At 47.8% G+C, this 22,419-nt stretch overlaps 1 protein-coding gene across 2 annotated transcripts in view; it reads left to right on the top strand.

Moving 5' to 3' along the window:
• PI4KA (phosphatidylinositol 4-kinase alpha) overlaps positions 1 to 22,419 on the top strand; it is a 2,470,135-nt gene that overhangs the window by 865,267 nt on the left and 1,582,449 nt on the right. For both annotated transcript variants that reach the window (XM_069619956.1, XM_069619957.1), the window contains exon 20: positions 21,232 to 21,340. In XM_069619956.1, coding sequence (XP_069476057.1) covers positions 21,232 to 21,340 — 109 coding nt within the window. The remainder of the gene's footprint in view (positions 1 to 21,231; positions 21,341 to 22,419) is intronic.

Consider the following 22,419-nt stretch of genomic DNA (forward strand, 5'->3'; position numbering starts at 1 on the left):
CCCTGTACCTTTTGGCTGTACCTGGTGCTAGTGCCGTTTCTACCAACGAGGTCAGATCACCCCAATCATCCCCCACCATTGATCCTTGAATGGGGTCATCTCTTTCCTTGCTTCGGGGCAGCTTTCTCGGAACCGGGCCCACTGTAAACGAGACAGAGAATCAGCGGCCGTGTTTTTTACCCCTGGAATGTGCCGCGCCCTGACCTCGATGTTCAGTATTAACAGACTTCTGGTGAGTTCCCTGAGGAGCCTCAACACCCTCAGATTGCTGGATGACCCTGTGTTAATAATCTGCACCACTGCCAAATTATCTGACCATAGTTCGACCTTCGAATTCTGCAGCTGCACCCCCACAACTTAAATGCAACTACTATGGGGAATAGCTCCAGCAGAGTAATGTCCTTAGTGACCCCTTCCTTATGCCATTCCCTTGGCCATGCCATGCCACACCATCTGTCCCCCAGGATCGCCCCAAAACACAGGGATCCCGATGAGTCTGTAAACAGCTTGAGCCTCTGGCTGCTTGCCCAGTCAGCCCTCCTGATTGCCACCCCGTTGGATTCTGTCAGGAAGCTCTCCCACATCCTGAGATCCTCTGAGCCCAATCGTACGTGCTGTGAGGCGTGTTGTAGGCCCACAGTTTTTAGTTCCACACTTCTGGCAAAAGCCCTACCTGCCGGTATCACTCTACCTGCGAAATTGAGATTCCCTGCCAATGTCTGCAACTCCCGCAAGGTCGCCTTGTTTTTCCCCAACAGCTCCTGAATCAGGTCCCTCAATTTTTGTACCTTGTCCTGCGGGAGCCTACATTCCCCCTTAACCGAATCAATCTCAATCCCCAGAAATGTCAATGTTGTAGCTGGACCCATGGTCTTCCCTGGTGCCAAGGGGACCCCTAGCTGCTTCATCCGCTCTTGAAATTCCTCCATCTGGGCCCTGCACTCCTCCGTCCCCTTTCTCCCAATGAAGAGAAAATCATCTAAGTAGTGTGAGGAAATAAGGGCTCCAGGCAGCAGTGATGAAGAAACAGTAATTTATTTCATTACAGCGACAGCGGCCTATGAGAGCCGAGTGCCAACATGGCTCTCTCCCTGCAGTCTCTACTGTCTCATCAACATTCTTAGAATAATCATTCTTAGAACTTAATGAGCTCATAGTGCAGCTCAATGTTTAACTAGGATCTGGTAATACATTTTTATGAACTTGTTTTAACTTACACTTACATCATAACACATCTCATTCCTTATGTGCATACAGCTGTTTACTCCACATAATAATCCTTAAACCCGCTGGGTTTGTTCTTGACTCTATTTGAATGTGTCTCTGCTGCAGACCTTGAATTGTTGTCATCCCTGGAACACTTATCTATGACACTAGAGTCTCTGATACTGTCATTAGCAAATTCACCATTGTCATGTTCACCATTGTCATGTTTATCATGTGCATTGTCCTTCATGCATTCTGGACATTTCACAATTCTGGACATTGACCAACACTCCCCCCGCCCCCTTCTACAATTACTACATTGTTTCTTACCGCAGATATTTTCTTGGGACCAATGTATTTGCTTTCTACACATTTGGGAGTGAATCTAGGGTTCTTTATGAGAATACAATCTCCCACTTTCCAGGTATTACTTTTGACACTCTTGTCCTCATCAAATCTTTCTTTGTACACCTCCTGTGCTTCTTTGATGAGTCATAATTCTCTCGCGATCAATGTTGGAACTCTTGGCTAAGTCCATCCACCCTGGACATAGTTTTGTTCCAGGTTGTCTCCCTTTCAATGACATGAACGGAGATACATTTGTAACTGAGTGTGGTGTGGTACAGTAGTTCCATATAATTTCTCTTACTACACCAAACCATCTTAGATTAGAAGCCATGGCCAATTGCAAACCACCCTTTATGAACCTATTGGCTCTCTCAACGAGGCCGTTGGCCCTTGGATGATATAAAGCAGTTCTAGTGTGTTTGATGCATAATTTCTTCAAGAAAGTTAACATCCTTTCAGAACAGAATTGTACTCCGTTATCAACGATTAATTCTGTCGGGAAACCCTCCCTGTAAAACACTTCCTCGAAGAATAACACCATCTCTGCAGTGGTTGCCTCACGCAAAGCCTTCCATTCAATCCATTTGGAATGGTAGTCTACTAACACAACAATGTATTTATACCCATTGTCAAGGTTTTGTAATGGTCCTATCAAATCAACTGCAACTTTTTGCCATGGTTCACTTGGTACTTGGACAGGATTTATTGGTACTTCTCTAACCATCTTGGTCTTGTCACTCTTACCACACTCTCTACAACCCCTAACACACTTCTCTGCATCGTTGTCAATCCCGGGCCACCAGAAATATTGCCGCAAATATCTCTTTGTTCTTCCCATGCCCAGGTGACCTTGATGTGCTATATTTACTAAATGAGATCTGACTCCACTGGGGGGTATTATCCTATTTCCTTTTCTAAGTTTACATCCATCCTCAGACATATTTAACTCGTCCTTCACACCAAAATATCTGTCAAACTCTTTTCCCACAATATTCTTGTGAGGCCATCCTTCTTTGGTCCAAATCATAACTTGATTCAATATTAAATCCTCCTCACCAGCTCTTATCCACATCTCTTTATCAATGGCATCATGCTCAATTTCTGCAATGCTCACATCTTGAAATTCAGGTGCTCCCTCCAATTCACCATCACACACAGGTAATCTGGATAAACAATCTGTTACCACATTCTCCCTCCCGGGAATGTAACACACCTTGAAATTATAACCCAAGAGTTCTACCATCCACCTCGAAACTCTTGGAGACCCTTTGGCCCACTCAGAACCGTTCATCAATTGAACCAAAGGCTTGTGATCTGATCTGAAAATAAATGGTCGACCCCATAGAAAGAATTTGAAGTGCGTGACTGCCCAAAATAGTGCTAGTGCCTCTCTTTCAATGACCGAGTAATTTTTTTCTGCTCCTCTAAGTGGCCTGGATGCAAATGCAATTGTGTATTCAGTTTTACCTGAGTCAAACTGAGTCAAAACCGCTCCTAAACCAAGGATACTAGCATCAACTGAAAGCAACGTTTTCCTGCCAAACATGAATCCACTTAAGGATGGGGCCTTGACTATACAATCTTTGATTTGCAAGAATGCTTCCTGACACTCTTTGGACCATGCGTACTTCACGTTTGTTTTTAGTAACTCCCTCAATGGAGATGAGATGGATGCAAAGCCATTCACAAATTTATGGTACTATTCCGCTAGTCCCATGAAAGAACGTAGTTGGTCCTTGTCTTGGGGCTGAGGAGTATTACTAATGCTTTCTATGAGTGACTTTTTGGGAGAAATAACTTCTTTCGAAACTTTGTGTCCCAGATACTCCACTTCCTCAACACTTATTTTACATTTGCTTCTTTGGACCGTTAACCCAGCCTCTTTTAGTCTGCATAGTACTGCCCTAAGTACTCTGTCATGCTCATTACTTGCAAAAATCAGAATGTCATCTTGAAACACCTTAACATTTTCCAACCCTTTTAACACTTCCTCCATCACCTTTTGGAACACAGATGCGGCCGAGGCCAACCCAAATGGCATGCGATTGTATTTATAAGTGCCTTCAGGTGTGATAAAGGCAGTGAGATGTTGCGATTCTCGGGAAAGGGGAACTTGATGATAGGCAGCAGAGAGATCAATGACAGAGAACAATTTGGGTTCGCCTAGAGTGGAGAGTGTCTCAGAAATGTTGGGTAGGGGCTTTCTCTCCACCAGAATATTGTGATTCAGACTGCGCAAATCTACACACAGTCTTATTTTTGGCCACTAAAACAATGGGGGACAACCACTCTGTGGCCTCAACAGGTTCAATGACACCATTATCTACTAAGTAATCGAGTTCACTGCGTAGTTGCGCTATCATGTTTAACGGCACATGTCTTACTTTATGAACAATAGGCTGAGATTCTTTCTTTAGTCTAATATGGTGTTCGAAGTTCTTGAGTCTGCCCAGACCTTCGGTGAAGACCTCTGGGAACTCCCTTGACCACATATCATCAATCTCGGCAATGGTGACAGGCCTAGTGGCACTAGCTTGCACCCTGACTCTCAACTTCCTTTGTTCCTCCCAACCTAAAAGGGAGGCTCCCTTTCTTGCAACCAAAATGTCAGCTATGCATTCTCCACCTCTGTATTGTACACTTGCAGTAAACTGTCCCAGCATCTCAATAGGGGATTCCGGATAGCCGCAGGGCCGATTTCTTGGTGGATCCAGCATTGATTCATCCTTTTTTAGAACATCTTTAAATGTCTCTTTAGAAATGATGGTCCATGGGGAACATGTGTCAACTTTCATGAGTATTTCTTGACCATCAATTACAAAAACATCTGTTGGACCTTTGCTGTCTCCCCCTCCAATGGTCGAAATCTCGAAGACATGTCTAGGGTTGTCTTGCGAGGAGTATACCTCCTGTATGTTGTAAGCTGAGTGAGCACCTTCTTCTTGGTTGTCTCTGGTTTCTAAGAGATTTATTGATGACCTCTTGCATACATTAGCGAAATGTCCTCTGGTCCTACACTTGAAACATTCAGCATTCCTTGCTGGGCACGAAGGGTAATTCGGACCATGCTTGACACTGCCACATATGGTACACTTCGCACCCCATGTTCCTTTCCTGCTTGTATTGACATTAAGTCTCTTCCTGTGATCAACTGCGCACACAGCTTGGGTACTCTGTCAGACTTCAGTTCTTTGACATATTGTGAGGTTTGTTCTATGCTTCTGGCTAGGTCCACTGCTTCATCCAACTTCATGTCTTTTGCCAACAATTTCTCCTGTATCCTAATATTATTTGTGCACCTCACTAACTGATCTCTAATTAACGAGTCAGATAGATGTTCGAATTCACAGGAGTGGCTTAATGTTCTTAATGAGGCTATGTACGATTCCACGGATTCTGAGGACTCCTGCGTACGCTGAAAGAACTTGTGCCTCTCGAATGTAACATTTTTTTTAGGTGGCGCAAAATGATCCTTGTGTTGTTTAATCGCAAGGGCATATTCATCTGTGTCCTCCGCTTCACCAGCTTGTGCACTGCCTAACCCCTCAAACACTGCACGGCCTTCCACACCAAGATTGTGAAGTAATAATGCCTTTTTGCGAGTTGAGCTGAATCTCTCTCCTCCCATTGCCACCAGGTAGCTGTCAAACATGTCTTTCCACCTGTCCCACCTAACTTGGGGGCGTCCAGGTTCATTAAAAAATGACATTGGCGGAGGTATTGAAGCTGCCATGTCTTAAGCGGTAAAAAGGTGGTAAAGAGTGGGCTTGCTAGATGCAACCAATAGACTCTGGATCAGTTCAAGTATGTCCAGTGGATGCACAGACTGAGCAGTGACAGTGCTGTGCTATGCAGACAAAGGGATCAGTCTTGTATGAGTACAATCCCTTGTGTATGATGTCACAATCCTCCTTACATCAGTCTGAATTGGAACGTGATGGCTGCTCATCCACAGAATGGATACATGTCATAATGGCTGGCTCCTGAAACTTGCCAGAACGGAATGGGCAGGTTGCTCAGCAACGATAATGTCAATGCTAGGGATCCTTGAAAGTAAACACTGTTGCTTTGAGACAGAGTCAATACAGTAATGGGGAAGGCAAGATTACACCCCCAGGGGACGCACCTGCTAACCGGTTGTTCCGCTCCTCCTGACCTTCCTGCAGCATCCGCTGTCGCACGGGAGTGTGGAATAATGCAGGCCGCACTATGACGAGACTTCAAAGGAGTACGGAGACACTGCTGAGAGCCATCCTCGTCGCCAATGTGGAAATAAGGGCTCCAGGCAGCAGTGATGAAGAAACAGTAATTTATTTCATTACAGCGACAGCGGCCTATGAGAGCCGAGTGCCAACATGGCTCTCTCCCTGCAGTCTCTACTGTCTCTCATCAACATTCTTAGAATAATAATTCTTAGAACTTAATGAGCTCATAGTGCAGCTCAATGTTTAACTAGGATCTGGTAATACATTTTTATGAACTTGTTTTAACTTACACTTACATCATAACATAGTGCAATACTCCCCCTCCCTTTTTCCCCAGTTTTACTGAAAATTCCAGGAAGAAGCTGAATGCCTCAAAGTATGAACAAGAAATAGCGCAACCCATGGGTAGGCATCTGTCGTAGTAGTACTTGTCCCCCACCTTGAAACCCAGCAAGTGGTAACTGTCCTTGTGGATTGGTAATAGTTGGAAGGCCGATTCTATGTCTGCCTTTCCCAACAACGCCCCTTCCCCTGCTGCTTTCACCATTTGTATCGCGTCCTCCAGGGAGGCGTACTGCACCCTGCACTGCTCCTCAGGGATGCCGTCATTCACCGACTGACCCTCTGGGAAGGACAGGTGGTGTATCATGCGGAATTGGCCCTCTTCCTTCTTTGGCACCAACCCCAGTGGGGATACCACCAGATTGCTCATAGGCGGCGACGTGAATGGGCCGGCCACTCTCCCCAGCCCAACCTCTTTCTCCACCTTCCTTTCCACCACCTCGGGTTTCTCCAATGCAGACCGTAAGTTGGCCGCCTCCCTCCCCCCTTGGGTACCTGCCCCTGGGATCCGAAAGCCCCACCTGAACCCTTGCCTTAACAACTTTGCATCGGCCTTGTTATGATACAAATTTAAAAAGGGTGTCATGGCAAGGAGGCTAACTGGTGTGGGCAGTGCCCCTTTAATCACATATTTGACATTCATAAGTTCCCCAACATTGCCTTGTTTTGTCGGCGCATCAGTCAACATTTGCTTTTTCTTTTGGTTTACCACTTTCCCTGGGCTTAGCCTCTCCTGGAGTGGCTCTGCGGGGTCCCGTGCTGCCACCCCTCTGGTGCTTGTATCTGCATGTCTTCCCGTATGAGCAGTACCCCCCCGCAAACCTCCAGCAGGTTTCCTGCTCCCCCTTGTGGGCTGCTGCCCGGTTCACCCAGGAGTAGGGCCCGCAAAAGGACCCTCTCCCCCGCTGTGAGTACCCGCCCCTGCCTCTCCCCCCCCCCCCCCCCCGGGACCTCTCCCCTTGTGGCTTGTCCTCGGGTTCCCTGCAGGGGACCACTTTGTCAATATACCCCCCGACATCCATCTCTTCCCATGACATTGCTGGCCATACTTGCATCTTTAATCTAAAGCCTCGGTCATAATCCAACCATCCCTTGCCGCCATATTTCTGATACAAATCATGCACATATTGTTCGTACGCTATCCTTGCCAGTGCATCCTGCGGGTACTTCTTCAACATCACTGACATGTACATTCTATAGGCTTTTAGCCAGTTGTTAATGGAGTGCTCCACCTTGGTGCACTCTCTGTCCCTCTTCTCCTTTTCTTTCTCGGACAGATCCGTCAGCCCTCCCCCCGTGGGCACAATCCCCAACAAATCAAAGATGTCAATAAATTCCTTCCTCCACAACCTCTCCTTGATTCCCCACGGAATGTGCCACACCAAGGAGTTTACTGTAGCCCGTATCGGTGCGAACATTGGCATTGGTCTCCCATACTGGGTTGCCTGGCCCCACACGCCCCCTGTCTCACCGTTGCTCGGGCCCCCCGCCGGTAGCTGAGCCGTGCTCTGCCCCCCCGGCAAGACCGCCCCTGGCCCTGACCCTCCTTCCTTCTGGGCCACCTGCGCTGCCGCTGGTACCCCTGTAGCAGGCTGCTGGGCCATCCCTGCACTCACTGGAGCCCTCGGCCCCTGACTCCACCATTCCTGTCCCCACGGAAGCCCCGCCATCTGTGCCTGTTGACTGCCCCCAGTAGGTGGGCACACACTAGGCAGCCCGACCGATAAGAAACCCCCGGGTGGAATCCCGCTTCTCTGTGGTAGCTGACTTACTCCCCCTGCCTGGGACCAGCCCTGACTCCTGCCTCCGCACCATGGCTCCCCTAGCCCCTGAGGCGCCCCCGGTTGCGTGGCTATACTCCCATTAACCATAATTCCTTCCAACATACTAGCATTGGCAACAACATTTGGCATTTGCCCATTTTTCCCCCATGCTTGCATGCATTCCAACACCATACCTTTTACCATCTCCAGGGATGTGGTTCCTCCACCAGCGACTTCCACCGTTCTGGTCACAGGAGTGCTGGGTGGGCTCACTCGGTTCCCTGGAGCCTCAGCTTGTGTAGGAGCCGTTAAGGCCACATCCTCCTGCGCCCTCCCCTTTTGTCGCGGTCTCTTGGTGCTGTTGGCCTGCTCCTTGCTCGCCTTAGCCTTGGCCGTCATTGTCCTTTTCCTCTTGCTCACTTGGATCTCCTCCTCTTCATCCTCCTCCATGCTGTGAATCTCTGCTTAGACTACCGTGGCCTCACTGCCGCTGTCTTGAAACATCATAGGGTAGCTCTCTACCCTCTGGCTGGGTCCTACCTGGCTAGGTTGGGCCACCATCCTTGTCATCCAGTCCGGGCCATGGGTTGCTGCTCCCACCCTGGCCATTTCCATAAATGCTGCCAGATCCATTGCCTGCTGCCCACCTGCCGTGGCAATCCCCTACTTCCTGACCCTCCTGGGCAGCCTGTTGCTGTTGCCCGTGCTTCCTTTGTTCCCCCTGCTGTCCTGGTGCCTCTTCTCCTGCACCCTCTCTTTGGCGAGTGCTCACACGGCCCCCACCTCCTGCCCGCCGGCGCTCACACGGAGGCTGCTGCTTCGCGGCTTGCCGCGTGTGTTCCTGTGAGGAGGGGAGCCTTTGCGCTGCCGTGCCCCTGCAGCGTGTGGCAGGCCCTACGTTAGAGAACCTCCGTCCGTAGGGGGGAGGAGCTCGCTCAGGTCAGCTGGGGCCCTCAATGCCGGGTTACTGCCCCGGATGTCCTTGCTGTGCCTCCTTGCCCCCTGGGCCTCTACCCCGCCTTGGCGCTCGTTTGCGCTGGAGCCCCTCACCTGGTCCGCCCCTCCAGCCGTTCGTCGCGCCGAGCGGTCTCCTCTCCTGCTCGCTGCCGGTCCTGTGCTGCTCTGCTCCTGGTCCCGGGCTCTTCTCCGCTGAGCACGCTCTCTTCACCGATGCGACTCCACGGCCCCGATCAGCTGGGCTTCCTTCCGTCTGCTGGGCGGTCCTCTGGCGTCCGCAGCTCTGCTCCTGGTCCCGGGCTCCAGCCCTGCCTTTCCGCTGTGCGCGTTCTCCGGCAGCGACTCCACGGCCCCGATCAGCTGGGCTATCTTCCGTCTGCAGGGCGGTCCTTTGGCATACACAACCTGATCAGCGTGGTGATCCTGCTGCTGGTCTTCCAAACGAAATCAAACGAAATCCCTTCCAGTGGCGAGGTGACGTGTTCCAAGTGCAGGAGCGAGATGCCTGTCACCCAGGCCCTGCCTGCTTATAACTTGGAGGCCCCGCCCATTTTCCTTTGTTCAGCCCTTCGCGGGCTTTTTGGGCCATTTGGCCTTTGGCGCCGTTCCGCCCCTTGACCTCCTCCTGTCCCCAGGGGGAGGGTCCCAGGTTACTGGCGGCATGACCTCGCAGGGGTTAATCTGCTGCCTCCTCCATTTTGGGCTGGTTTTTTCCGTCGTCCGTGCCACCATTGGCTGTTTCTCCGGCTTCCCTGCATCAGTAGAGTCGAGACTTGGTTCAGGAGATGCACCTGGACGTCGCACACCTAGGGAGGAGGGTTGCTTCCTCAAGCAGGAGCCTCTTGGAGAGGGCTATAAACACAATTCGGTCCTTGGGTAAGGAGCAGCACGTAGAGACTTCTACATCTCTACTCCCCCTGGTGGCCAATCCCAGAAATTCTATTCTAACCTACTTTATCTCCCAACTGCTCAAAAGAAAATCTAAAGCAACCAAGACATACTTTTGCGCCTTGCCCAAGGGAAACGATAGGTACTGGCTTCTGGCCCTTACCCCCCCCCCCCCACTTGTCTCTCTTCATCATAGGCACTTGCCTATGTTCACTGTCGAAAACCTATAGTTTGTGGACTGCTGGAGTGTTATCACAGGGTGTCAGCCGAGTGCCTCTGGGTCTCCTTGGAACCTTGGTGTCTCTCAATCCTTCTCCCTTCAGCGATACTTTCATATTTCCCCTTCCTGCAGTCTGGGGTTCTTTCAGACTCTTCCTCTCACACTCTGGGGCTTGCTCTCGCTTATTTCCCACTCTTGGTTCCTTGTTTCTTTAACCCATACTGGGCTTCTCTCCGTCTTGTTTCCCACTCTGGGGCTTATTGCTTTTTCTTTCCCCACTCCGGGTCTTCTTGGCTTTTTCCCACATCAGGGATTCTATCTGTTTTTCTCCCCACTCTGGGGCTTCTCTATTTAGACCCACAAGGATATTGCAGCATGGGAAGTAATGTTTTGCGGCACAAATAAGCACATTTTGCGGCAAACTGCTTTTTGTGCAACATTTTTGCAGCATTTTAAATTGCATGGGCAATAGTGCGTGTGGCGATGGCACTGGCTGTTTCCCAGGATAGTGGTGCTTGTGGACCAGTGGTGCTTCTGAGGTCATAGGTGGCGATTGTGCTGCCTCTTAGGCCCCGTTTATGGTGTTGGTTGCACTCCCAGCTGGGCCTTGGATGGTGCTGTTAGGCTAGTGTTGCTTCTGAGGCACTGGGTGATCGTGGGGCAAGTGGTGCTGCTGAGGTCATGAGTTGTGGTGCTGCCTATTGGACCATGAGTGGTGATAGCTACACCCCCAGTAAGGTCTCATTTGGTGGTGGTGTTGGTGCTGTTGCTGTCACTCAGGTCCTGTGTGGTTGTGATGGTTTTGGTACTGCCTCTATAGCCCAGGGTTGTGTTGGTTGGACTTGCACTGAGGGAGTGAGAGCCTAAATAGTGAGGGTTGCACTGCTTCTTCAGCCAGGGTGGTGTTGGTTGCACTGGGAAATGAGTAGTGGTGTTGGCAATGGGGCTGGTGCTGCAGCTGAGGACCTGGGTGGTTATGGGGATGGTACTGCCTCTGCTCCCCAAGATGGCAGTGCTAGTTGACTAGTGGTACTCCGGCTCATATGGGGTCCGTGACATTGGTTGTGCTGGTTGCACTTTCAGCGAAGACTTGCATGTAGTGTTTGTGGGATAGTGGTGCTGCTGAGGCCATGAGTGGTGGCTAGGCTGGTTAGACCCCGGGCAATAGTGTTGACTGCACTTCCAGCATGGTATTGGGTGTTAGTTTAAGTGTGGTGCTACTGCTGAGGTCGAGTTGTGGTGTGGGAGATGATGCCTCTGTAGCACACGGTGGTGTTGTTGGGACTAGCACTGAGGGCATCCACGTGGATGGTCATGAGAGTTACACTTCCAACGAGAGCATGATTTGTGAAAATGGGGCTGCCTCTGCAGCGGTGATGTTGATCAGACCAGTGCTGCAGCTGAGAGCATGGTTGGTGACCAGGGCACTGCCACGTAGGGCATTATTGCTCAGGCTCTGGCTGGTTGTGAGAGTTGCACTGGGTCCTGTGCGTGATAGTTTAGTCAGCTCTGAGGCCAGTACTGCCACAGAGTCTCTGGGTGACGGCAGTGCTGCCTCTGTAGCCCTGTGTGGTGGTGTTGGTGGGGCAGTTCTGACACTGTCACAGGATAACCTATTTAAGGTAGAGGGTGCGTGTGATGTAGCATGTGTAAGAGCAGAGATGGCATGTGATGCTGAATGGGATGGTATGAATATGCATGCAGCAGCAGGAGCCAAAGAGTGCATCCAAGGGTGAGAGTGTGCATACAGGAGAGGGAGAGTGAGGGAGAGTGCTTACAAGCATGTGCATACTACAGTGAGAGATAAGGGTGTTGATGCAAAGGTGCGAGAATGTGTGCGTGCAAGGCCGGTGAGAGTAGTGTGCATGTTTAAAGGACTGTATATGAGGGCGGAAGGAAGAGGCACATTTGGTGTCGGAATAGGTACATGTGGGAAATTAGAATGAAAAAGAGAAAGGGTTTTAAAAATAAAAAAACTGAAAGCGGATGGCAAGAGAAAAGAATGAGGGATGAAAAAAAGCGGCAGGTAGACAATGGAGCAAAAGCAGCTAAAAAGTAAATATATTGCCATCAGGAGGGATGACAGGCCTGGGATCTCCTCACAAAAAAGATAAAACGCATTCTTTTAGGTGTTTCTCTTGAACTTTTCAGATGGACAGTTATTATCCCGTTGTCAGTCATTTACACTAAGAACACACCCTGAAGACTTTTATGCTACGTTCTCAAGACTGCAGCAGGAATGAGCTACCGTTATTCCAAATGCTTAAACCCTCTGAGCTCTTATAAAGGCAATCTATGCAAATACATCCGTTGATTAGATAGCCAAGTGTTTGCCCTATAAACCTACAGACGGTGATTTGAAAGAAACATGTAATTTCTTCACTGGTGTAAATAATTTGTGAGCGACTTCTGTCAAGATGACCACCTATGCCCAAAATCATGCAAAAGTGACAAAGACCATTTCCATGACCGATTAGCAAATGAAATCAGGGGGTTGTGGGCATGTAGCTGCTGTTTGTTGCAGGTGGAGTAACTCTTCATTTCAAAAGAAGGAAGACGGGCACTAGTTGAAACACTTATTCTCCATTCAACCAGCTTACTGGAAGGGGATTCTTTGATTAGATTTTCACGCCCATTGACGTATGTTTAGCGGGAATGGCGGCAAACAACTGATTTTGTGATTTCTTTTTTTTTTTTGTTTTGTTGCAAATCTCTATAAGCTGGAAGCTGGGTGGTCTGTCTATTCCTTCCCACTGTGGGGCTTCTTTTGGTTTTTCTCCTCACTCTGGGCTTCCCCTTCTCACTCCCCACTCTGGGGTCTTTCTACATTGTACTCCCCATTATGGGGTATTTTCAGTATCTCCCCACTCTAGGGCCCTGCTCCTTCATACTGCCCACTCTTGGGCTCTTCTCCCCTTCTTGCACCCCACTCTGTGGTGTTCAGTCTCTCTGTGCTCCGGGGCTTTTCCCCCTCTCACTGCTCTTCTCTGGGGCTTGCTTCTTCTTTCTCCAGTCTCAGTTTTTTTCCCTCTTCCTCCTCACTCTTCGGGTCCCTCCAGTTTCTCTCCACTTTTCTCCTTTTTCATCTCCATTACATCCTATGGCTGGCCTTGCCCGCCCACCTCCCGTACCTAGCCACTGTGTACCTCTGTTTGACGAGCGATGCTCCTTGGCAGGGCTGTGTAGGCCGACTGTCTCTCGCCTCGAAGCGGAGCAGCTCATGCAACACCTCAACTGGACTCCACCACAGTAGGCGTTTCCTCTTGCTTCCTGCTTGCAGGGTGAGGTAGCTTGTGGGCAGTCCCTCCTCAGGGCTCTGTCTTGACCCGCTGAGGTACTCGCTTCTTTCTCTCTCGGTCTGCCACACTCCACTGCTCTGGTTGCTCGGCTGCTGGACAGTATTGTACTCTCCTAGATGTCGGCCTCCAGGTGTGACACCATGTCTAGTGTTCTGTCTCTCTAAGCATGTCTCCCCAGTCATCTCTCTCCTTAATGTGCACTGCAACGTAATTAAACTCTGCAGGCTGCATGGATACTTCTTCCTGATTGGTTCTTCGCCTGATGTGACTTTAGGAGGCTGATTTTGCTGTTTTCCCTAAAAAGGATGAAATGAAATTTGGATTACGAGAGTAAGCCATTGTAAAACTGTTCTTACAGATCTTAGTTCCTGCATACCCCATAGAGGTGTTCGTCTCAGGATGGAGGCATAGTGACTTAAGCCTTTCCCTGGAGTTTCCCTGTCCCCTAAGGGGGAGCCACCTCTAGAGGGATCCTGCTTACCCTGTCCCCTAGGAGGTGTTAAGGGCAGGTGGCTTACCTCCATAGTCCTAAAGGGGGTGGCCTCAGAGAGAGGTGACAACCTCCTCGGATTCATCACACAAGCCTGCCATGAAATCCTAATATGCCTGCAGGTCGCGTACATTTTCATCTTGATGCCAGGAGAGGAATATACACACTTTTACTTGTACCACATCCTCATTTCTGGATTTTCTGCTTTCTTTGACTTTGAGCGGGTGAGTGTGAAGGGGTATATTGCTACTATTTTAGTGTTTAAGAGAACCATGGTGCAGGGCTTGTTTTTCATGATCCCCCAGAGTCATGCAATATTTACGGGGATTGTGTAATAAGTTTCCCCAACACCAATTTGTTGTTCCGGCATGTTACTAGAATGTTTGTATTTATTTATATACAGGAGGAACAATGCTCTTTTGATCACAAAAGAACTTACAATAGACAGAAATTCAGATTTGACTGGAAGCAGTGAGCTTCTTACTATGGGGTGAGTTTGGGGGACATTCTGACCCAGGTTGTGGAGTGGAATAAATTGAACAGTCACAGGGGAAAATACATAAGTAGACATGCATGGATGAAGGACACTGATCATTGGACATTTTTAAGTGCAGGTAGGTGGTACGGCCAGCTGTGCTCGGTGTGTGACCATGATGGGTGATGTACTAGAGGGGAGGTCGAGGAAGCGAGGGACCGAGGTAGGATAGAGGTGATGGACAAATGTTAGCTAGCAGGCAGATGAGAGGTAGGTTAATGAGCAAGGAGGTAGGCTTTTTTTGGGGGTTTTGAATAAATCCATGTGGACTGTTTCTCAGATATCCGGGAGAAGAGAATTCCATGCAAGTCGAGCAAGAAGAGAGAAGGAGCAGAAGCAAGAGGAAGTACAGGGAGGGTGAAGAGTCACAAGGGTAGATGAGGCAGAGCAAAGATTACAAGAAGGCTTGTAGAGTTGGCTAGGGGATGATAGATACAGTGGTGCCTTACCGTGGATATATTTGTGAACATGGAGAAGAAATTTAAATCTGCCCCTGTTTTGCATCGTCAGCCATCCAGCCTGGTGACGGTACAAGAAAGTAGGTGTGAAGTGAAGGAGTTCAAAGAGAGTTCTGGTAGCGAAGTTAATGATCTTGTCAAGAGGATAGGAAGCATAGTTTGGGAGACCAAAGAGGATTCTGTCACAGTAGTCTAGTTTAGAGAAGACAAAAGTGCTTGGTGGTATTGAAATGAAGGTTCTGCCTGATTTTTGTAATATTTAGGAGGTTGAGGCGAGATTCTGTTCCAGTTTTTGAGATGAAAGTAGAGAAGGTGTGAGTAGGGTCATAGATGACGTTGAGGTTTCTAGCTGAAGAAGAGTATGGGAAAGTGTCAGGTGGGAACTGGATAGGCAGAGGCAGAGATGAAAAAGAGAGCTTTTGGCAGGGAAAACGAGCACCTCTGTTTCTGGTAGAGTTAAACATCAGAGAGTGCAAAGCCATTAAATATTTAATGGCAGAGTGAACGTTTGAAATTTTGATAGAGAGATCAGAGGAGAGTTCTGGAAAAGAGAAGAAGATTTGGATGTCATCCGTGAAGAATTTATATGATACCCCAAAGGAGGGGATTAGAGCCCAAACAGCACAGGTGGTGAGTGTAAAGAGAAGCCAACACAAAAAAGAGCCTTGTGGACCACCAACAGTTAGAGGAGTGAGTTGAGAGTTGTTGTTGCTCCAGGAGACAGAGAATTGGTGAGTTGCAAGTTAGGATTCAAGCCAGGCAATGGCTCAATCGTGAATCCCAAGAAGAAAGAGATTATTAAGGAGATCAACAGTGTCAAAGGCAGCAGACAGGTGGAGGGGATTTAGGATAGAGGATACGTTGGAGTGCTTAGCAGATGTGGAGTGACAGGAGCAGAAACCTGCTTGTAAGGAGTCTCGAAGGTTGTGGATGTCTAAGAAATTGGTTAGACGGTTGAACACAACACCTTCAAGCACTTTAGAGTAGTGCGGAAGGAGAGAAACAGGGTGAAAGTTAACCGGTAGGTTCGAGTGAGCCCATTGCTTTTTTATTAGAGGGATGACTGTGGCTGCGTTGGAAACAGAGGGGGAAAGCAAGTGGAGTCGAAGGGCAGGTAGAGTTCAGCTAGGTTAGAGGCCACTATAGCGGCAATACGCTTGGCTAGCTGAGGAGCAATATGGTCTGATGGGGCACTAGAGGGGTTAGCCTTCATCAGTAGAGATAGCACTTTGTCAGTATTTTTTTAGTGTGACTAAAGTGGGAGATAGAGGTAGAGGATGATGGTAGAGTAGGCGGAGTGTAAATTGTAGGAGGAGGGTGTGTGAGGAAGGTCAGGAGAGAGTCTCTAATTTAGAAAATGATTGCAGCAAAGTACTCGGTTAAGTCATTTACTGTGAAACTGGAGTTGATAGTAATAAACTTGGGAGAAGTGAGTTTAGGGTGCCCTGTAGCCGACGAGGATGGTTGGAGTGAGCGAGAATGAGGGTTAGGTAGAATCCCTGTTTTGCTCTATCAAGAGTGGACTTGAAAGAGTTCAGGGCAGAGAGGTAGAGTTGCAGGTCCTCATGCCAGTGGTTACGCCTCCATTTGCGCAGCAGCCGATGCATGTTTGTGCGTAGAGAGCATTTGAATGGGATGACCCATGGTTGAGTAAGAGATCCAAAGAGTTACCCCTTGTGTGGGTATGTAGACTATGGATAGTGTGGACAGCATGGTCACTAAGAAATGAAGGATAGTTTGGAGTTGTGTAGGGCCACCAGAGTGGTAGTGTCAGATGGAGAATCCTGGTTTCAATGATAGCAGGAAGGTTTAGGGAAGGAGAGCTGGAGTGAAAGTAGTCTGTGATAAAGGAAGTTTTGTTGCTTACGGACTGAGCATTCTAGAGTGCAATATTTCAGTTGATGCGGAAAGGAAGTGTATAGAAGTAGAGTCTCGGAGGAAGATACGCAAGGTGGATAGGTGGTAGAGGAGGTATGGTTAGCTTGTCGCCTTTGTTTGTTGGAAGGAGGTGGAAGAGAGATGGAGTAGTGGAAGTTTTGAGTTGTGAATTTTACAATAGGGATAGGGATGGAGGAAGTTGTAGCATGATTGGAGAAAGCGTAGGGAGAGGTGAGTAGGAAGAAAAGCAGGCGTGAATGCATTATAGGTGAGTAGCACAGTGTGGAGAGACGGTGCAGTAATTAGGAAGCTAGGGTTACTGTAGTTGTATGCAATAGTTGTTTTAGTGGAGTGTTGGACTTGAATGTTATTTGTGTCCTGTTTGCAAGGCGTTGTTGTGGCAACCTGTGGCAAACTGGAGCGAACAGGGAGCACAGAATGAAATGGAGAAAGGATATAGTAGCAACCCTTAGCTTTGTCTTCCCTTTGCTCTGGATGCCCGGGGGAATGGATGCCCAAAGGACAGTGTTTATATGCCCAAAGGTACCAGGAAGTAGAGGTAACGTTTCTTATGGGCAGTCTGTTTCATCCCCTACATTCTTGTCCTTTGTGATTTCTCACCCTTAAGGAGATTTACCTGGTTGCCATCACTTTCGCTAGAGGGTGAGTGAGTTTCAGGTGTTATTAGTTAAACCTCCGTATTTGGTTGTCTCTAAAGAGAAGGGGACATTGAGAGTGAGGCCACCCTTTCTCCCAAAGGTGGTCTCAGGTTTTCATCCCTCTCAAAAGATCCACCTTCCTTTTTTTTTTCCTCTGCCTCATCCTTCCAAGGCAGAGGAACAACACCCCAGTGCGGGCCCCGAGCTACTACATCTCTCGAACGAGCGAGGGAGACCAGGAGGGATGACCAGCTTTTTGTAGGTTATGTAAGTTGTATTGTACTGGTAGGGCGGTGACCAAACAGACCCTGCTAAAGTGGATCATCCTTTGCTTCTTGGAATGTTATGATCTGGCTGGTAAGGATGTACCTGAGTGTCTCGTGGCTCATTCCAACAGAGGATTGGCTGCCACCTCGGCTCTGAAATGTGGAGTCACTGTTCTGGACATTTGCCAGACGGTTACGTGGGCTTCACTGCACATGTTTGTGAAACATTGCTGCTTGGATTCTCAGACAGGACGATCGTTTTGGTAGAGTTAGCATTTATTTATATAGCGCTTTCGCCAATGCTGTGCATAGAACATATTTACATATGGTTTAGGGGGTGTTCTTGCTCTCCTCCTTCCTCTAAATCAAAGCACTGCTATGGGAGTCTATCCTAGATGAGGAAGGAATCGATGAAAAGTACAAATTACTTACCTCTGTAAATATTTTTCTGATGGCTTTGATTTTGATTTTTAAACATGTGTAACGTGCAAACAGGGCGAACTTAACTGCATCTAGGCACAGATGATATCACGTAAGTAAAGATATGCTAGAGTACATGAACAGAGGATTCTATGTGAGATGTAATTTAAAAAGGAAGGTTTTCAGTTGTTTGTGGAACTGAATAAGAGTCCTTTGTTTTTAGCTCCAATGGAAGGCTGTGCGAGAGCTTGGGACCATATACTGAAAACCTTCCGTCACCCTTTGACACATGATGGGAGGGCGGGACCACCAATAAGAATTTATCACTGGAGCATAGTTTATGCAAGGCTGAAATCTCATCACTTTTTCAGCCAGGTATGAGAGTTCCAGATTGTTAAGGAATTTTTAAATCAAACACAGGATTTTAAAGTTTGATTCTAGCCTCGACCGGCAACCAATGAAGAGAACGACATAGAGCCGAAATATGGGCAGACTTGGGCACTTTGTAGATCAACTTCACTGCTGCATTTTGTGCTCTTTGAAGACGGGATAGCTGTCTACAGGGAATTCTAACCAGCATACTGTTACCGTAGACCAGCTTTGAATTAACCTAGGCCCCCACAACACTGTAATGGTCTTCAGGTGGGAGGTATGGCAAGGCGAGAGTTGAAGGAGCCGTAGAGTAAAAAACTGATTTTTATCCTACCTGCATCTCGCATCCAAGGTTGTCTTGCCATATGCAGCCTATGTTTTTTATTTTTAGGGTCAATTTCAAGTTAGAGCCCAAGAAACAAGGTGTGGGAGGATGCTTCTTATTGACAAAAGATGATTCAGGCCGAACAATGCCACCTGGGTATTAATTGGGTTGAGTTGAAGGCAATTCGATACCATCCAATCTTCCATATCCTCCAGGCACTGCCTGACTTTAAGGAATGAGTCTCTGGAGTCCCCCAACTTCAGCAAGATCTGGGTGTCCTCCACATAGTATTTAAACCCTACCCCACGCCTCCTCAGTATGCCCATTAATGGTTGCAAATATACATTAAACCACAGCGGTGAGAGGGACGGTGCCTGAGGGACCCCACACTCTTGGGGAAGAGAGTCTGACAGGAAGCTCCCCAATCTCACCTGCTGCCGGCGCTTAGATAGAAAAGACCCACCCCGTTTCATGGCATGATCCAGCCCAACCAACCCTCTTTTGGCAGCCTAAAATAATAGTGTGTTCTACAGTATCAAAAGCCGCAGACCAATTGAGCATTATTAGCAGGGACATCTCACCCTCATCAGCAGATCTTCCCAAACCGCCTTTAAAACGGTTTCTGTAGTGAAAACTGGCTTGGACCTAGATTGATAAGTAGAGAGAACCTTTCTACGTGGAGCTGAGCCGTAACAACTTTCGCCAGGATTTTTCCATGCCAAGGCATTCCGGCCACCGGTTCAGATCCAAATTGAGTATTTTCACCAATGGCGTCATGATAGGATTGTTTAATCTGGCTGGTTTTATACCTTGTGTAGAGAGGCATTAACAAGTGTCATAAAAGCAGTGATCTTTGGAGTCCGACGTCTGGCTGTGCTAATACGGGTAGGTCAAATAACAAATCATTCGTGGGTTTGAGAGTTTTCATCAGGTTTAGAATAAGATCCTATGAAATTATTTTAAAATCAAATTGGTCTACCATAGGTTGATGTAAATCCCCTTTGATCTCAGGCTCAGATGCCAAACTTTGATTCTGGAAAGTGTCCTCCCACGGATTCCTTATCGCCGTCCCAACCCGCCCCACTTGGCAGATAGCGCTTACACCATTGATTGTGAGGCCCCTCGGCGGTTCTATGTGTTAATATCCCCGCAAAAATATTGCCATACAAGATTATTGCTATATTTTTGCATCAATATTAAGCCATGGAACCTGCGGGGGACACCCCTGCAACTCCCATATTTTTTTAATGGAGCGGCGGACACCCCTGCATCTCCCGGTCCCATTTACCCCATAAATTCTCCCCACTAATATCGCCTATGGCCTTACCCCATGACCATATATATATGGCGATATTATTGGTGGTGATAATATTACCTGATACCCCCCTCAGCACAGAGCTCTAGGGAAAAAGAGTGGAACTTAGGTCACGTTGCGCTGCGCCTCAATATATACCACCGACTGATGTCATGTGGGGCACCTGGAGGCATGGGGGCGCACCTGATGCAGTCTCGCTGTGCTCCCCTTGGTGGTGTAAAAATGCCCATAAAGTAGCTGCGCTTTGAGATGGATATCATAGATGTGGGATTAACCTCCATCAGAAAGAACATTACGGAGAGGTAAGTATTTTGTTTTTCTAGGGTTAGACGACAAGAGAGGGGAGGCAGAGGTTAGTGCCTTCTCCAAGGTAGTTAAAATTTCAGTGCACTGATCAGAGTTCAGGCATTGTTGCTAACTCTCTAGCTGGCACATAAGGAGTCTGTTTTTTCTATCGACCTAATGGTGTGCCATTCAAATTAATTGAATGAATGGGTCTTGTAGGCTCTTTATTTTGCATGATAACATTCACTTTCCCTGCTGAAGCAACACTCCTTGGATTTCCTTCTTAAACAACCAATATTCAGCTCATCTTTTTTTTTTATTCCTGCTGACTCACTTCCACCCACAATCTAACTTAATTTCACAGCATAGTCACACTGTCATAAATGTTGTTTTGAAGCTCAAACTGAATGGGCCTCATGACAAGTGTGGAGGTCTGGAAATAAGGGTGCTGGACGCACCGTACCGGCACACTTTCCGGACCGTCACACTCCAAGTCTCCCTTCGTGGGCTGTTGCGCCCGACAGTTCCGACCTGCCGGGTGCAATGATCCCACTAGGCAGACTTGTCACGGAAGCACCTGAACTGTAAGGAATGGTGCCGGTGCTTCCGGGTCCCCATTCCCATGGAGTAATATGGGACTTCATGGGAATGGGGACTTACACTTTCCCCCGCCTGATATCCCGTGCCACCGAGATTTGTGATGTCCTGGTGGCACCGGAATCTCAGGCGGCGGAAACGGTGTTACGAGTTCGGCGGCAACCCTCTGGTAGCACCAAGGGTGCCTGCCAAACTCGTAATGAGGCCCAATGTCTTGATTTCCAACTCTGCTTGTCTCTGTCTTTGAAATGTTAGCCATGGATGTTTGACCATCTGCTTTACATCGAATTGTCATGCTATGTTGATGCTCTGCCAATGTCATATCAGTTAACCTATGATCTGCAGTAGGTATAATTAAATAACTTCCTCACTATCGCTCATGTTTTTCTTTTTGTCCTCTTAGCTCACCAGGCGGCTACCACCAATCAAAGAGGCAAAGCCCCGTTTGCAGAAACTCTTTCGGGATTTCTGGTTGTATTCAGTCCTCATGGGATTTGCTGTAGAAGGCTCAGGTACGTTAAACAGTGTTGCTGCTTAAGCTGTGACCTGTACAACCCAATTTGCTGCTGTACATTACATGCATGTGAAGACTAACTTCATCTTGTGTTCCTCCAGTCCCAAGCCAAGATTACCCCTCTCTTCGGTTTTGTCTTCACACAGGGTAACTTAAGAGGTGGAGTTGTGAAAGCCACATGAAGTGCTATTCTGGGATTAAGACTATTGGGCCATGCCTCTGGGTTAGCCGCATCCTGGTCCAATATCAAATTACCTCATTTGTAGACAGCAGCAATATTGGAGCAGTTTTCATTATTTCAACGTCAGACCCAAAAAACCTAGGCTTCTTGAATAAGTGATGACAAACACTTATTTGTTTCCAGGTCCGCCAGTTGTGATCAGATCTTCAACATTTTATTGACCAATCATATTCTTTTCATGTCTCCTATTTCCATTTGGTTCTTCTGATTGTTTCAAAAGCTTTGTTAACCACCCGTATGCGATGGTGTGTGCCCAGAAGCTCCTGTGCCATGTCAGTAGGAGCAACACACTGGTACCATTGTGTGTGTGCAAAATTTGGCATGTGTCTGAGCTTCATTGCTACAGTTCAAGGAGTAACCATAGATGTTTGGCCATAGAAAATGATCTGTTCATGTAATAAAGAACTTTTGGTACAATTCCTTGAACCGAGGGTGCAAGTGGATACCACAAAAAATCTGACAAGGCGCTTTGCAATTCTGAAAAGGGAATTAATGTACATTGGATTTTATATAACACAATAAACATATAACACAACATCCATAATGGTCCCAAAATCAAATACATGTTAAATATTTGGCCATTGTAATCTATGCCAGGCCCTCTACAGGGCTAGTTTTGGAAAGTCTGCGAAGAATAATTAAGGCAATTGCTGCTGAACTAAGTGTTTTCCACATGAAATTTGGTCACTTCTCAGCTGTCCCTATTTTGAATTATCATCAAGAGTGTTTCCCGTTTACTGTATAGAGCAGAAACTGGACTGTTGTATGATTTATGGCATAAGGTAGAATCATTTTTGTGGAATCGTACCTTTTTCTTGCCTCATGGATCCCCAATT

This window comes from Ambystoma mexicanum, chromosome 10, assembly GCF_040938575.1.
Source record: "Ambystoma mexicanum isolate Mex_15411 chromosome 10, UKY_AmexF1_1, whole genome shotgun sequence".
Taxonomy (NCBI): domain Eukaryota; kingdom Metazoa; phylum Chordata; class Amphibia; order Caudata; family Ambystomatidae; genus Ambystoma; species Ambystoma mexicanum.